This window comes from Suricata suricatta, chromosome 2 (genome assembly GCF_006229205.1).
Source record: "Suricata suricatta isolate VVHF042 chromosome 2, meerkat_22Aug2017_6uvM2_HiC, whole genome shotgun sequence".
NCBI classification, from domain to species: domain Eukaryota; kingdom Metazoa; phylum Chordata; class Mammalia; order Carnivora; family Herpestidae; genus Suricata; species Suricata suricatta.
Window position 1 is genome coordinate 145,844,191 of NC_043701.1, and position 15,633 is coordinate 145,859,823.

The 15,633-nt window shown below is 47.9% G+C and overlaps 1 protein-coding gene across 1 annotated transcript; it reads left to right on the forward strand.

Moving 5' to 3' along the window:
• The first annotated feature begins 2,328 nt into the window (after positions 1-2,328).
• FAM25A (family with sequence similarity 25 member A) lies at positions 2,329-6,213 on the forward strand. The gene is made up of 3 exons (XM_029932068.1): positions 2,329-3,664; positions 5,247-5,309; positions 6,022-6,213. The coding sequence occupies exons 1-3, from the start codon at positions 3,592-3,594 to the stop codon at positions 6,153-6,155; spliced, it is 270 nt and encodes an 89-aa protein (XP_029787928.1). The 5' UTR covers positions 2,329-3,591; the 3' UTR covers positions 6,156-6,213.
• Positions 6,214-15,633: the final 9,420 nt, after the last annotated feature.

The window sequence follows — 15,633 nt, forward strand, 5'->3', positions numbered from 1 at the left end:
CCCGGCAGTCAGGCAGGCTGAGATGCTATTCTGTTTATAGAGAATTCACTCTCCGCCTGCTCCTCCCTGCCCTTGCCCTGGGAACCTGCCCTCCTGAACTGCATCACCAGGGCTCCCTCGCCCTTGGCCCGAGTTCGGTTCAGCCGATGGGGGACACATGGCCAGGTCACAGAGGGAGAAGAGAGGTGTTTGTTCCCTGTGCACCCTCCTTGCTTGACGTGGTTTGGCAGTGGCCGTGTTCCTCTGCTGCTGCTACTTCCGTCGGATGACCTTCTAAAGCCACAGCTCTCCTCGGTGTCCATACAGGCCTTACTCCTTACCCTTATCCCTCCAGGCCCAGGGCGGTAACAGCTGTCACTATGACTGTCTCTGGGCACCTTGCCATCCTTTACTGGTTCTCTTAAGTCTGCCCACAGCTTTGTGAACAGTCCCTTAGGTACCCCTTTGATGTGCCCTCTGATTTCCAACAGAATGCTGGCACCCATGGATGTGTGACGTTGACATGCTGAGGGGCCACACGACGTCTTCAGGAGTCTGGATTTGGTTCCCCGTGGCTGGGAGGGGTCGGTGTGTGCCAGATACATGAGCTCAAGTCCCTGAAGCAGAAGGAGGAGAAAGCAGAGGGAGGATGGGCAGCTGTTACACTGGACATACCTGACATCCGGAGTTCAGATCACGCTAGAAGTCGTCATGCTTTAAATGTAAGACAGCCCTGAGTATTTGAATACTAAAACAATTTTTATTTTTCAGAACTGTAATTGCCAAGTTGGCAAATTGTTATTTGAAACGTTGGCTCTGTGTGACCTGATGATGCAGCCGCTTGATCCTTTGCCAAACTGGACTGTTGAGCAGATTCCACTTGGAGGATTAGTTGGCTCCTCTGAAGGCCTGACTATCCTGCCTCAGGGGCTGGACTTGACCTTCTAACTCAGGACAGGTGCCTGTGTTCAAGGGCTGCTCTACTGGGGCCCAGTGTGAACCAGGCCTCTTCGAAGAAGGGATGGTTCCCCCTGAGTCATCTTCAACCTCATCCAGGCGGATATGTGCCCTGACGGAGTCACTGGAGCCCAGCCCCTCGCGTCTGGATCCATCCCTGGTTAGGAGGGTCTTGGGCTGTCTCGGGGTGTTTTTTTGGTTGGAAAGGAGACCACCCTTGGGGATCCACAGGCTGGGCTGAGAGAACAGGAAGCTGGTCACACCTGGAGCTGGAAGGCCACGGGGGATGGTCCTGGGCCACAACACCAAGGTCAGGGGCACCAGTCTGGTCCTGGGCAGCTTGGCCTCTCCAGGCCCCTTGCTTTCCCCCTTCTGGGCATTTGGGATCTTTGGACCCAGCCTTGCCCGGAGATCTGGGGCCACAATGCATTGTCACTGGAGCCAGGGTGCTCCTCCCAGGGCGGTGCATTACAAAGGAGCAGGGGCTCACGGGCAGGGAGGGTGATGTGGTAAGGGTCACAGCAGTGGAAAAGCATATCCAGAGGCTGTACCAGGCGGGGCTCTGGACTAGCCTTGGGAGCAGAGTCCTGCCGAGGGGCTGAGCCCTTGCAAGGGACTATTGAGGGGCTAGTGAGCTCCACAGGAGAGGGAGAAGAGTGTCGCAGGATGAGGACTGGTGCAGAGGGGTCTGGAAGTTGTCCCAGAAACGCTGGGTGACACCACCATCCTGTCAGGAGAACAAGCATGGCGAGGGACCCTGTGGGGCTGGGGGACACACACCACCTCAGAGGAAACAGGGAAAGAGCTTTGCTGGGTCCAGGGAAATCCCTGTGGGTCTCTCAGCCCAACCCACACCAACTGTGTCCCGGAAGTCCGCCCCCACCCCCCCTGCCTTTGGCAGCACTGCCTTGAGCAGAAGACTCTGGAATTTGCCTATGCAGAGGGGAGAATGGAGTCTTCTGGACCTGCTTAAGCTCCAGAGCCCCTCATTTCACAGCTCCTTCTGAGTCCACAGGGTCACACACCACCGTCTGTAATGGTTGCAAGAGTAGCATTACTGTGCTCTTTCTCTCAAAGACAGTTTAATGCCCGACTGCTCCTGCCAGTGGAGAATGGCGTGTGTGGTGCCATGGCCCTGTGACCCAGAGTTTCTGCTGCCACAGCACCCACTGCCCACCCCCACCCTGCCATGGGGGCCGGCCACAGCTTGGGGCCTCCTAACACCAATCAGGAATGTGGGAGGGCCTCAGTGCCCCAGGACCCAGGCAGTGAGGGCCTGGAGTTGGTAAACACTAATCAGGGTTCACCACACCCTCCTGGGCATCTCTACAGGCTGAGGGAACAGGCATGGGGGGAGGCAGCTTCAGACTCCTGTCCCTGGCCTGGATGGCATGAACAGGGACTTGGGAGGCCTTCTTCCGTGACTCTGGGCCACTGGGGTCATAGTCCCTGGTCCTCTGTCCCCACTACTTGTCATCAGGGCTCACTCCTGAATACCCCCTCCCTAGCACAATCAGTGACAAGGCAAGGGAACAGAAGTTTACTGACGGCTTGCATCCCACTGATTATCAGTGACATGGCCAGGAAGGCATGGCTGTCCCCATTTTATAGATGAGGAAACTGAGGCTCAAGTTTGGGCTGGTGACTAAGGGGAGCAGCATGTGGCACGTGGCTTGAGGCATCACTCTTCATCCTGAATAACTAGGGAGCAGGCTGGCCCCTTAAGCATGTGATGCGTCAAGGGCCGGTAGAGTGGCTTTCTGGGAATTCTGGCCAGGCCGGGAGTACCTCCCTTAGTGTTGGCAGGTCTTCCATCTATTCCTCTAGGACCTCCTGGGGCACACTGCTGGCCTCCCAGGGCCTCTTGGAGAAGCCAGGTCCCAAGGGGCAGGGGTGCTGGGCCCTCTCCTGCGCTGCCGGCCCGTGAGTGGGGCTGTACAGGGGCTCAGGCGCTTCTGTGAGTCAGAAGCTGCTGCCTGCAAGCCAGGGATGACTGGGGTTCTGGTTAACACTACCTCCTTCTCAGCCTTGGGCAAGGTACCACCAGGAGGCTTCCCCTCCGGCCCCTCAAATTGCCAATGAAAGCTGCAGAGACACTGCAGAGCTGAGGTCCTTGGGAATGGGGAGGTCAGTAGCATCCACTCCACTCATGTTCCTGGCCTGAGGGACCATCCAGGTCCCTAGGCCCACAGAGCCCCAGGCCCTGGGCTAGGGCATCCTGGATAGCAGGCTGGACTTCCTAGGCCTTGTCTGGAAGGCTACAGGGAGCTCGAAGTCCAGGGGGCTGGCAGGGTGGCTGTCCCCCAATTCCTGTCATCCCCCAGGGCACTCAGGCCTCCTGCTTTGCGGGAAAGACACGTCCCAGAACTGATTTCTCAGTCCAGTCCCAGCCCTGCTCCTGTTCCTGCCCCTCAAGGGGCCCAGAGTCTGGGTGTCAGGGTCTCAAACTGCCAGAGAGGCAGGGCTGCAGTCCCAGCACGGGGGCAGCCCCACCCAGCCTCATCTTCCTGCCGCCGCCCGCGCTGACTCACCACCTGATCTACTTGGCTGGGGCGGGGGCTCCTGCCTCAGAGCCCAGGCTGGCAGCAGAGCATCTATAAAAGCACGCCAGTCCAGGTGGCAGCATCCTGCTTGGTTGTCACCTGTCACAGCACGATGCTGGGAGGCCTGGGGAAGCTTGCTGCCGAGGGCCTGGCCCACCGCACCGAGAAGGCCACTGAGGAAGCTGGTAAGGCCCTGAGGCTCCTTTCCACCTGGGCCCTTCTCCTTAGGCTGGGGGGTGGGGACAGACTCCATGGGGCCTGTTGGAAGCTGATCCCAGCAGATTGGGGTCAGGCTTTGGTCTCTTGAGGAACCCTGGCCCATCAGCCCCAAAAGACAGAAAGGAAGCCGAGGAGGGCAGCTTGGGTGGAGTCAGGAGGGGTCGATCTACTGCCCCAGAGAGGCTTCCCTTGGTCGGACCCATTTCTGGGGTCTGTGAGGCAGGAGGGACACAGCTCAGAGGAGGTCCCTGGGGACAAAGGGGAGCCCGGGTGCTGGGCGAGCCTCAGGTGGCTAGAATCCTCCCCTCTGGAAACCCAGGAGCCCTTCTGTATCAAAGCAGCCTGTTTTGAATATCCTATACAGAAAAAAGAAAATGGGTTGTTACTTTTAGCATCACTTTAAAGCTTCCAAGGTCTCTTCACTAAGAAACCACCAAGTCTGATGCTGTTCAAAGTCAGCCCCATGGGTTTGTACAAAGGACATTTTCAATTTCTTCAAAGTCCCCAGAAACCCTTTTTAAAATATTTTATCTATTTATCTATCTATTTATTTATAAATTTAAATGTTTATTTGAGAAAAAGAGAGTATGCAGGGGAGGGTCAGAGAAAGAGAGGGAGAGAAAGAATCCCAAGCAGGCTCTGCACTGTCAGCACAAAGCCCGACATGGGGCTTGGAGTCATGAACCTGACCCGAAATCAAGAGTTGAATGCTTGACTGACTGGGCCACCTAGGCACCCCTAAAGACTTTATTTTTAAGTAATCTCTACACCCATGGGACTTGAACTCATGACCCCAAGATCAAGAGTCACATGCTCTTCCGACTGAGCCAGCCAGGTGCCCCAAAAACCCTTTCTGGTACACAGACACCAGCAACGCTGTGCGGGAGGCTGGTCCTGCCGGACATTTCGTGAAAACCAGCTGGTGTCTGAGTTGGCTGTTCTCATTCTACGTGGCCGCAAACACGCCTGTATTTCGTATGTTAGTTCTGCAGCTGGGGCAGACCACTGTCTTGAATCTCTCACTGGCCCGAGTTCTGTATTGTCCCCACTCCACAGATGAGGGAACCAAGCTGTGCAGAGCAGAGGTAGAATCAGAACTAGTTCTTCTGACCCCCAAATCTTCCAGTTCTAGCAACTGCTGCGCAAACTTGAGCCAACTTTGAGGTGGTTGGAGACTTCCTCCTTTTGGAGGGATTGCTCTGGGGGAGGAGACTTTGGGATCTGGCATCCCCAGTGGAGCTCACCTGAGAGGTGCAGTGACCTGGGAGACAGGCCCCGCCTTGGTCTCAGGTCTCCTGCTGGCATGAGGGCCTGCTTGTCTGCATTCCAGGCCTTGCCAGGCCACGGGGCAGGGAGGGCCCTGTGCTCTTGTCTGACTGCCTTGGCTTGTCTCCTGGCAGCTGGGCCCACTGGAGTCTCTGAATTAAGCCAACTGGGGGGCCTTCTCGTGAGCCGCCTCGTCCCACCCGGGGTGGCATCCAGGACATCCTGGACTCCACCTTGAGAAGCTGGCTTGCACTGCACTCACTGGGATTCTCATCTTTTTAGTTCATGCCGTCGAGGAGGTGGTGAAGGAGGTGGTGGACCACGCCAAGGAGGCTGGAGAGAAAGGTACGGCTGAGGAAGGAGGGAATTTAGATGCTGGGAGCAACCTGTTCTTCTCTGCCTAACCGGGTCAGACCCTGACCTTGGTATTGCATCCTTTCAGTTGGTACACAATTATTTGCGCTCAACTGTGGCCACAGACCACACTTTGCTAAAGCAAGATCCATCTGGACAGTCCTTTCTGTGGGATGTCAAGGAGATGGGGTCACAAAAGACTGGCAGCACCTTCCGACGAAACACTTCAGACAGGGAATTGTCTATGTATTTAAATATAAATTTGCAAAACTGTTTATGTATATGTGCTGCAGTGTAACTAAAAGTACCTCATTCCTTACAACATGATAGATTCCAGATGGGTCCAGGGCTCAAGTATTATATATGTGAAATTGTTAAATTGTTAGAAGGCAAGGTGGTGGATTTGAGATAATCTGGGAGAGGGGAGCATCTTTTTAACTATGACAGAAAACTCGATAGCCAGAAAGGAAATATTAGATCTACAATATAAAACTTCCAAATTTTCCATTAAAAAAATGCGATAGGCCAAGCCAAAAGAAAAACCACAAAGGGAGGAAAAACATTTGTAAATAGAAATGATGGACCAATATAGCAGTCCAGTAAGATCGCCATGTCCCAACAGGCCACTCCAGCTGACACTGGCCCTGAGAGCTGGAAATGTTTACTTTGCTCACCGGACGTTATTCCTCTTTCTTCCTGACAGCCATTGCCGATGCCTTAAAGAAGGCCCATGAGGCAGGGGACAAAGCAGTGAAGGAAGTCACTGAGACAGTGACCAACACAGTCACAAGTGCTGTCACCCACGCGGCGGAAGGCCTGGGCAAGCTGGGACAGTGATCACGCTTGCCTCCAGGGCATTCTTCCTGAATCTCAATAAAAAGCTGTGAAATGTGTACACTGAGCCCTGGGTTTATTCCTGTTTGGATGGCAACACTGCGTATGTCCCGAGTGTCTGCAGGGGCAGGGGGCCAGCAAATGCACCTTTGGGGGGGGGGGCGGTAGGTCCCCATGATTGCTCAGCTGTGCTGCTCTCACACTGGGATTTCCCACATCAGCAGGGAGCTCTTGAATTGTTAGGGTCTGTGCTACTGTTTCTTAAATGTTCATTTCCCGAGACATTATATATAGCTTCCAGACACCTCAGCATTTCCAGGACATCACAAGGGAGGAACAGAATTCAGCTCACATGTTCTTTGAGTTTTCCTTGCAATGTTCTTACAGGATTCAGGGAAGACAACAGACTAACCTGACGGAGAGTGGAGAGTTCAGCTGGACAGGCTCAGACATTTTGAGATGCTTCACGTTCTGAAAGAGATTGTGGAGATGTATTTCTGCTGGACACACAGTCGCAGAATCAGGTCAAGTAGTAACTGAGCCCTGTGTTTATTGGCTGGTGAAGCCACTCTTTGGATCTTTCCCTGGAGACTTGTCAGGCCTGATTGGTGGCCGGGACCAAGGACGCTGACCTGGCCTTCTTCCCACCGTGAGTGGTCAGCATCATAAAGGTTAAACGTGTGTGCAAGGAGCATTTAGCTTCATATTTGGGATTTAAAAAAGGAAATGGTTTGTAAAAAAAAGGCACTGCTTATTTGTCTTGCTGGAAGTTACTGGTTCTTAGCAGAAATGAGAAGAAAACATGTTTTAAGGAGTATATCACTTGCCACATTTCTGGCTTTCTTTGAGAACTGGCTTTATAAGCCTCTGAACAGCCCAGGAGAATCCAATGTCCTGCCACTGTTCAGTTAGGTTGAATTTTATATCTTGGTTTGGTTCCTGAAGACTTTTTAATTCCCCCAGTCTAAACCCACGCTCCAAACAATGAAAGCACGGTGGGTGGCAGGGTGGGCTTGCACGTCTTTGGAAAGCAGTTCCCCTTACCAGACCTTAGTCTTTAGCGGTGCACAGGTGCATACAGATGCTGAGAGGGTAAACACACAGGTTCACTGCAACCTGTATGTAGCAGCAAGAGTTGGAAACAGCCTAGCACGTCAGTCAGAAATCACCTGGATGGCTGGGGCACCTGGGTGGCTCAGTTGGTTAAGCATCCAACTTCAGCTCAGGTCATGATCTCGCAGTCTGTGAATTCGGGCCCCATGCTGACAGCTCGGAGCCTGAAGCCTGCTTCGGATTCTGTGTCTCCCTCTCTCTCTGCCCCTCCCCAACTTATACTGTCTCTCTCCAAAATAAACATTAAATTAAAAAAAAAATCACTTGGTGGAATGTTCTGCCCTGCTTATTAGGTGTGATGCATAATGCTTCACTGTAATGCCTTAGCTTGGAAAATGGTACTCGGCCTACATGGCCCCTGATAGGGCCTGGTTAACAATTACTGCATGAATATACAAAACGGAGTATCCGATGATGGTCAAGAATGAGGAAAATGTACATATACCGTATGGGAACACGTCCAAATACGTTGTAAGTTGTAAAATACGTGTGTAGAAAGAGTTCGTTTTTGTAAAGCAAACACATACTCGTGTAGGAATGGGAAAAACACTGGCAGCATATAGATAGCAAACATATTAACACAGCTCATCTCTGTCCTTGGGAATATGAGGAATCTGTATTTTCTACATTACACAGTTCCGTGATGCTTGAATTTAAGAGAAAAACCAACAGAGATAGACTTGTAAATGCTGCCGAGGAGGGCTCATCCTCGCTTACTCAAGATCGTTTGCGGGTTACATGGGACTCAAAGTTTACTGGTTTGCAAACCCTGTTATTACCACGTGGTGACAAGTGAAAAAACAGAGCATTCAGAAACTGTCATAACAACGTGACACTGACTGGACCTGGAGTGGGATCAGCAGATAGTTCTTGTTGAACAGGGCAGAGACCGGCTCTGGTTGTTGAACTTGAAAGGCAAGTTGTATGTGAACTAGTCCCATGAAGTAGGACCACATACTGTGGCGGGTTAGAAGCACTGCTCGTGTTCCCTAACTTCACCTTGCAGTGTGCTGTTCTAGAAGTCCTTCCATCTTTCACTTTCCCTTAACTCTGTGTGTTGTGCAAGGAGAGGCATGACATCAGCCTCCGACGAACTCTAAACGTGCTATAAAAAGCAATGGACAGTGATGTCCGAGACACTGGTGGAGCGAGGACCTCCAGAGATTCCCTCCTCCATAAAAGTAATGAGAAAACAGGTAAAAATGTAGCCAGAATCAACTTTTTCAGAATTCTTAACCGAAGAATTATAGCAATCTGGGGGTCATTAATGTAAAAACACATTAAATAAACAAAATCTTGTTACAAATGGCAAGCTCTGTGATGTGTTTAGCTTATCCTATTTTGTGCCACCCTTGCCCCGCCCTCACCTTTTCCAGCTCCATCGGAGCCTTGAAAACTGACAGCCTGGCAGTTACTGGAAAGCGCTGAACAGACTTGGAGTTCCTTCAAAGCCTCATTCCCAGAGAACTGTGATTTTTTCACTTGACTGGTGGTTCCTAGGAAGACCCCCATTGCAAGGCTGCCTTTATTTGTCCAGAGTAGGAGCTCACTCAATGTAAACAGCCTTTTCTTTTCCCTCAGGCTGTTTGTCGTAAAACAGTAAAACAGAGGCAATTTTTTAAGTTGGTGGCTGCGAGGCGGTACATAACAGTTTGGGCAAACAACAGGCTAACCAAAGAGCTTAAAAGGAAAAATTGGGGAAAGAAATGTCCATAGGGACTTTGAAAATTCCAATATATTCCTGGGACTCTAGAAGCCCATGCACACATGTAGGGCTGTGCACGCACTCAGTAAAGACTGGAGAGGGCTTGAAGCTCCCACCTCTTGAGGCTCTGTGCAAGCAGGTAGTGAAACCAAGGCAGAGATTTATAAACTGCCCAGCTGAGTGCTGGAGGCGAGGCCCAAACCCCGCGAAGTTCCTTGGCAAAGATGGTAGACCTATTGGTTCTAGGTACTTAAAGAAATCTGTGTTCAATCATTAGCTTACCAGTAAGCTGAGTAGAATTCAATGGGAAACACAACAAAGGAAACAGACTACAGAATTAGTTCAGAAAAGTCACTACAAGAATGGTCAACAATAAAAAGCAACAAGCAATCTGCGGGGAAGGGGGTTGGGGGGAACCTGACTACAGTGTTGCCACACTGTACTTAACACGTCTAGTTTTCAGGAAAAAAAAAAGATATGCAATTAAAGACATTATGACCCATTTAAAGGGGGAAAAATGGAAACTTGTGCCTGAGTAAGCCCAAATATTGGACTTACCAAAGGCTTTATTTTTTTTAAGTTTATTTACTTATATAATTTAAAAAGTTTATTTATTTATTTTGAGAGAATGAGACCAGAGGAGGGGCAGAGAGAGAGGGAGAGACAGAGAATCCCAAGCAGGCTCTGCAAGGTCAGTGCAGAGCCCAATAGGGTGCTCAAACCCATGAACTGTGATATCATGATCTGAGCTGCAATCAAGGGTCAGACACTTACCCAACTGAGCCAACCAGGTGCCCCATTGCCAAAGACTTTAAATCAATTATTCTAAATAAGTTCAAAGAGTTAAAGGAAACCACATTTACAGAATTAAAGTATACAATTTATACCAAATAGAGAATACAAATAAAGGGACAGGAATTATCGAAAATAATGAAATAGAGATTCTAGACTTGAAAGTACAACTGAAAGAAAACATTCACATGAGGGCCTAACAGCAGATGTGAGTAGGCATAGGATAGAATCCGTGAACTTGAAGATACATTAAATGAGATGATCCAACCTGAGAAACAGAAAGCTAAACAAATGAACAACAACAACAAAAAAAAAAATAAAGAGACTTAGAGATGTGGATCACGGTCAAGAGTGCTCCCTTATGCACAATGGAAGCACCAGAGAGAGAGGACAGAAAGCAGGAAGAGTATTTGATGAGATAATAGTTGGAAACAAATTTGATGACAAGTTAACTAACCTAGACTTCCAAGCTCAATGAACTCAGAGTAGGAAGACTCAAATAGATGCACACCTAGGCATATCTTAATCCAACTGTCCAAATCCAGAGACAAAGAGACTCTTGAAACAGAAAAATAAGTCATCACATAAAAGGGAGGTTCAATGAGATTAACAGCTGACTCATCAAAAAACCAGAAGCCGGAAGCAATAGGCTAACCTATTCAAAGTGCTGAGAGATGCCAACCAGGAGTCCTAATATCCAGCAACCACAGCCTTTCCACCTCACGCGGGCAGTCTCCTGAACTCAGGACCGTGCTCTGTGCTGCCGACCCTGCTGTCAGCAGGAGAGAACTGGTGGACCCAGGCCTCCACCTGTCCCACCAGCTTCAAAAGGCCCCAGTAGCCCCCCGTTCCTGCAGCTCCCGGAGCACAGCGGTCTGTGCCAGCACTTGGAACTACAGGCTTCCCAGCGGAGGGGAGGGTGTGCTTAGAGCAGGACCCGCTGCCACTCCACTCCGCAGGAGACTTGCTGTGAACAGGTGTCCTTAGCAACTTTGGCCAACTTGCAGCTAGACTCTCTGGATGCTTCCTGAGATTCAACTCTAAGGGGCTTTTTTATAGTCCTTCATTTATTTTTAATTTAGGTGAATTTTATGTAATACACAATTAACTGTCTTAAAGTGTATATAGTCCAGTGGCATTTAGCGAATTCACAATGTTGTACAACCATCACTCTTAGGTCTTTTTTTTAAAGTTTATTTTGAGAGAGAGAGGGAGGGAGGGAGTGGGGAAGGGAGGGAGTGGGAGAGGGAGATGGAAAGAGAGAGTGTGCACACAAGTGGAGGAGGGGCAGAGAAAGAGGGAGAGAGAGAATCCCAAGCAGGCTCTGTGCTGAGCCCAATGTGGGGCTCAATCCCACAACTGCAATATCATGACCTGAGCTGAAATCGAAGAGATGGAGGCTTAACCAGATGGAGCCACCCAGGTGCCCCATCACTCCTAATTTTAAAACTTTGTTATCACCTCAGAAAAATATTCTATACCCATTAAGTAATGACTCTTCACCACTCCTGTGCCCCCAGCCCTGACAATCACAAATCTGCTTTCTGTATCTATAGATTTCTATTCTAGATATAGCATGTAACAGGACTCATACAATATGTGACCTTCTGTGTCTGGCTTCTTTCCCTTGGCATGCTTTCATGGTTCATACACGTTGTGGTCTGTTATCAGCACCCCTTTCTTTTCATGGGTAATATTCCACTGCATGTAGATGTCACTTTGATTTTCAAAGTATGATGGGAGCTGTGGGCTTTTGTAAATGCCTGTATCATGTTTAGAAGTTCCTTCTATTCCTAGCTGGGTGGTTTGTTACGAGGTCTTGAATCCTGTCAAATGCTTTTCCCACATCTATTGAGACCGTTAGTGTTTTTTCTTTCCCTTTATTCTATTAATGGCAGTGACGAATCTTACATCGCACCACCCTTGCTTTCCTGAGAGAAGTCCTACCTGGTCATGATGTGTAACGCCTGTGATGAACTGTTGGATTCAGTTTGTTAGTATTTTGCTGAGTAGTGTTGCGTTCGCATTCATAAGGGATATTGGTGTGGTTTTCTTCTTCTTGTGATGTCTTTGTCTGGCTTTGGCATCAGAATAATGCTGGTCTTCTAGGAGGTGTTAAGAAGTGCTTCCTCATCTGCTCTATTTCTTTAGAAGAGTTTGAAAAGGATTTTGGTTAATTCTTTAAACATTTGTTATTATTCATCAGATCTGTGTAACCTTGGGTTGGGCAATGGTGTCTTAGCTGTAACATAAAGCAGAGCAACAACAACAACAAAATAAAATGGACTCCCATAAAAATAACCCACGAACAGCAACACCTGGGTCGCTCGGTCAGTTGAGCATCCGACTCTTGATTTCAGCTCAGGTTATGATCCCAGGACCCTGGGATCAAGCCCCCCATCGGGCTCCAAGATAAGCATGGAGCCTACTTGAGATTCTCTCTGGCCCTCTCCTGTTCACTCCGCCTCTAACTCTTCACACCTAAAAAACTTCTCTGTTAAAGGATACCATCAAAAAATTGAAAAGACACACCAACAGAATGAAAGAGAATGTTTGCAAATCATATATCTGATAAGGATAACATATCCATAAAATATAAAGAACTCATACAAATCAACAACAAAAATATAACCCAGGGGCGCCCGGGTGGCTCAGTCGGTTAAGCCTCTGACTTTGCTCAGGTCATGATCTCACGCTCGTGGGTTCAAGCCCCGCGTCGGGCTCTGTGCTGTGAGCTCAGAGCCTGGAGCCTGCTTCGGATTCTGTGTCTCCCTCTCTCTCTCTGTCCCTCCCCACTCACGCTCTGTCTCAAAAATAAAACATTAAAAAATTTTTTTAAATAAAAAAAAATATATAACCCAATTAGGGGCACCTGGATGGCTCAGTTGGTTGAGTGTCCAACTTCGGCTCAGGTCAAATCTCACAGTTTGTGGATTTGAACCCCGTGTCAGGCCTATTTTGGATTCTGTGTCTCTCTCTCTCTTCCTGCCCCTCCTCTGCGCACTCTCTCTTTCTCAAAGATAAACATTAAGGAAAAAACCCAATTAAAAAATGAACCAAGGATTTAAATACAATGAAAATGAAACATTTAAAGTTGCTGGAAGTGGGTGCCTGTGGGGAGTAGAAAATGGTGAGGTGGGGGTATAGATGGGAGGGATAAGCTGTTGTGTACAGTACGGCTTGTAGAACTCCTTGGCTCTCTATACCAGAGATTCTTTAAAAATTTTTAATGTTTTTTATTTATTTTTGACAGAGAGAGACAGCACGAACAGGGGAGGGTCAGAGAGAGAGACACAGAATCTGAAGCTGGCTCCAGGCTCTGAACTAGCTGTCAGCACAGAGACCGATGCGGGGCTTGAACCCACAAACTGTGAGATCATGACCTGAGTCGAAGCTGGACGCTTAACTAACTGAGCCACCCAGGCGCCCCTCTATACCAGGAATTCTTACCAGGCACCCTTCAGGGGGCATTTGGCAACGTGAATACATTTTTGATTGTCCTGAGAGATGCCACTGACATCTAATGGGCAGAGGCCAGGAGTGCTGCCAAAGACCCTACGAAGCCCAGGGCAACCTCCAAAACTAAGAACCACCTGGCCCTGAAGGTCAATAGTGCTGAGGTTAAGAAACTGCCTAAACCGCCGTGAAAGTTTTGATTAAAAAACAAAGAAGCCAATAAAATTTATTGGGGGGAGGGGAAACAAAAACAAAACAAAAAACCAGAACACTGATATTACAAAGCAAAAGAAAAACCAAAGAAATTTCTTTTGCAGAGGTCTCTGCGCTAGGTTCACAGATGTAGTTTTCTTCATTTGGCTGTTTTAATATAGAGCACTGCTGAGCGAGTCTACCAGAGACATTTAAGGACTGATGAATTTACCCAGAGCCTGTGAGGTAAGATGCTAAGGTTCTGGGTTTTTTTTTTTAATTTTTTTTTTGAAAGTAAATCTCCAATCCTAGTAATTGAGTTGCCAGAAGCACTGCTTAAAACACCACCACCACCATCCCCCACAGGCCAAGCTTTTGGGTCTCATTTCCCCGCCAGGCTAACTGAACACATTCTGGGGCAGGGGTTCATGAGGCGGCATTCTTCAAGCATAACCCAGGCTGTCGATGGCTATTTCAGAAGCACTTTAACTTTAGAGTATTATATGCAAGTTAAAAAAAAATTATACATAAGTAAACAAACTGGAAAATTTCGGTGAAGCTGAAAAATTGACTAGAAAATTTCCAGTTCCAATATTTAAAAGCCAACGCTGACACCAGCTCTGCGTTTTTATACAGCCGGCAAGCACAATACCGGTTTCCTAACATTAGTCTCAGTAACACACACGAATGTGTAGCTAATATTCAAAAAACTGCTTATACATCAGTCCTAGTGCTAACTAAGCCACAGGCCACAGTGAAGATTTACTTATCCTCCTCCTAGCAGGGGACCTGATTGACTGCCCCACCCGTCACTGTTCGGCACTGTTCAAATTCGCAGGGACTTGTTTGCCTATCACCCCGCCCTCCCATCTTAGTGCTCCACCCAGAGTGCAAGTAAACGGACCAGCTAGGGAAGGGCTCCCTGGGTCCATGGTGTCAGGGGGCTTGCTCATCCACTGCCTGACTTGGTGCTCAGAACCACAGCGCTGTTCTGGACAGAAACAAGACAAAACAGACAGAGTCCAACTGAAAGTTTCAGATCTGGCCGCTAAGGAACTGGCAGAGTCGGGTCTAGAATCCAGTTAGTAGTTTGTCTTAAGCTGTTACATTCTGTGGCTAAATTATTAAAAACAAAACCCTAATCAATGAAAACTTCATTAAAAAGAGACACTAAGAATTCAGTATGTAAGCTTTGAGCACTAGAACCTCTTCCAAGAACAGCCATTGATACTGCTTAAGAGAATGAAACACCAAGTAATTCATGAATAAATCTGGGCAGGTCATCATATAGTGAAAAGAAATGTTACACAGGTGGTTGTTGCAAAACTCCTAGAAACCCAACTGCAGTTTTAATATTTGCTAAAAGAGACCTTAGCAAACATAAAAGCACAGAAGAGAAACATAAGCTTTGGAAAAGGTAGACTTTTAATAACTGCTTTTTATCACCAGGTTAAGTCATGCAGTTACAAAGTAGTTAGAAATTTCTCAAAGGATATTGTTGTTTAAAAAAAAAAAGCTCATTCTTACATAAATAATATCTAGTACTTCATTGGGACACTACTGTTTAAAAGGCCTTGGCAAAATAACTCCCAAACAAAACATTCAACCCAAGGCTGTTTCCAGCCCACTGGTCATGAAGCTGTGCGCAGAATACAGGCCTCTGAGAGAGGACACAAAGTCAGGGCAGGTCGGGGCCATTGGCACGGCTCAGAGCCGCCAGCGAGACTCCAAAGTGGAGCCCAAGTGGTTATTTTTCTGGGACGCTCTACTTGAATTATTGTTCAGTTAGACAACACAGATCTTCCTTCAATGGAGAACGATTAATTAATGATAAGGAGGCTACTGCACTCTTTGGACTATACGTGGTCGTAATTGTGGTTAGTGAACTCTGACAGTCTTAACAAAAATAGCGTCCATCATTTGCGGTTATGAAGGTAACTTAATTCTCCATTGGGCTTTTTATTTTTGCTGGACAATACATGATTGATAAGCTATAAATGATACTATTTTATGTTATAAAAATACTTAGCTTTTTCATTTATTATGTTTACAGGCATTCACTGCTTGAGTCAAGGTTAGGCTTGTTTAGTGATTAAAGGCAATTGTATTACAGCAGCACGTACTTATTTTATTCTAAGAGAATAAAATGCATAAAGAGAAACAGCTTTTATTTTTGTTGCAATCTGTAAAACTGAGTTATTTTGCTGATGTAAAAATACCAGT

Excerpts from the sequence above, each read along its gene's own strand:
- FAM25A (XM_029932068.1), top strand. The coding sequence starts at position 3,592 with ATGCTGGGAGGCCTGGGGAAGCTTGCTGCCGAGGGCCTGGCCCACCGC. Across the intron at positions 3,665-5,246 it reads GAAGGCCACTGAGGAAGCTG|TTCATGCCGTCGAGGAGGTG; the intron begins GTAAGGCCCTGA and ends TCATCTTTTTAG. Across the intron at positions 5,310-6,021 it reads CAAGGAGGCTGGAGAGAAAG|CCATTGCCGATGCCTTAAAG; the intron begins GTACGGCTGAGG and ends TCTTCCTGACAG.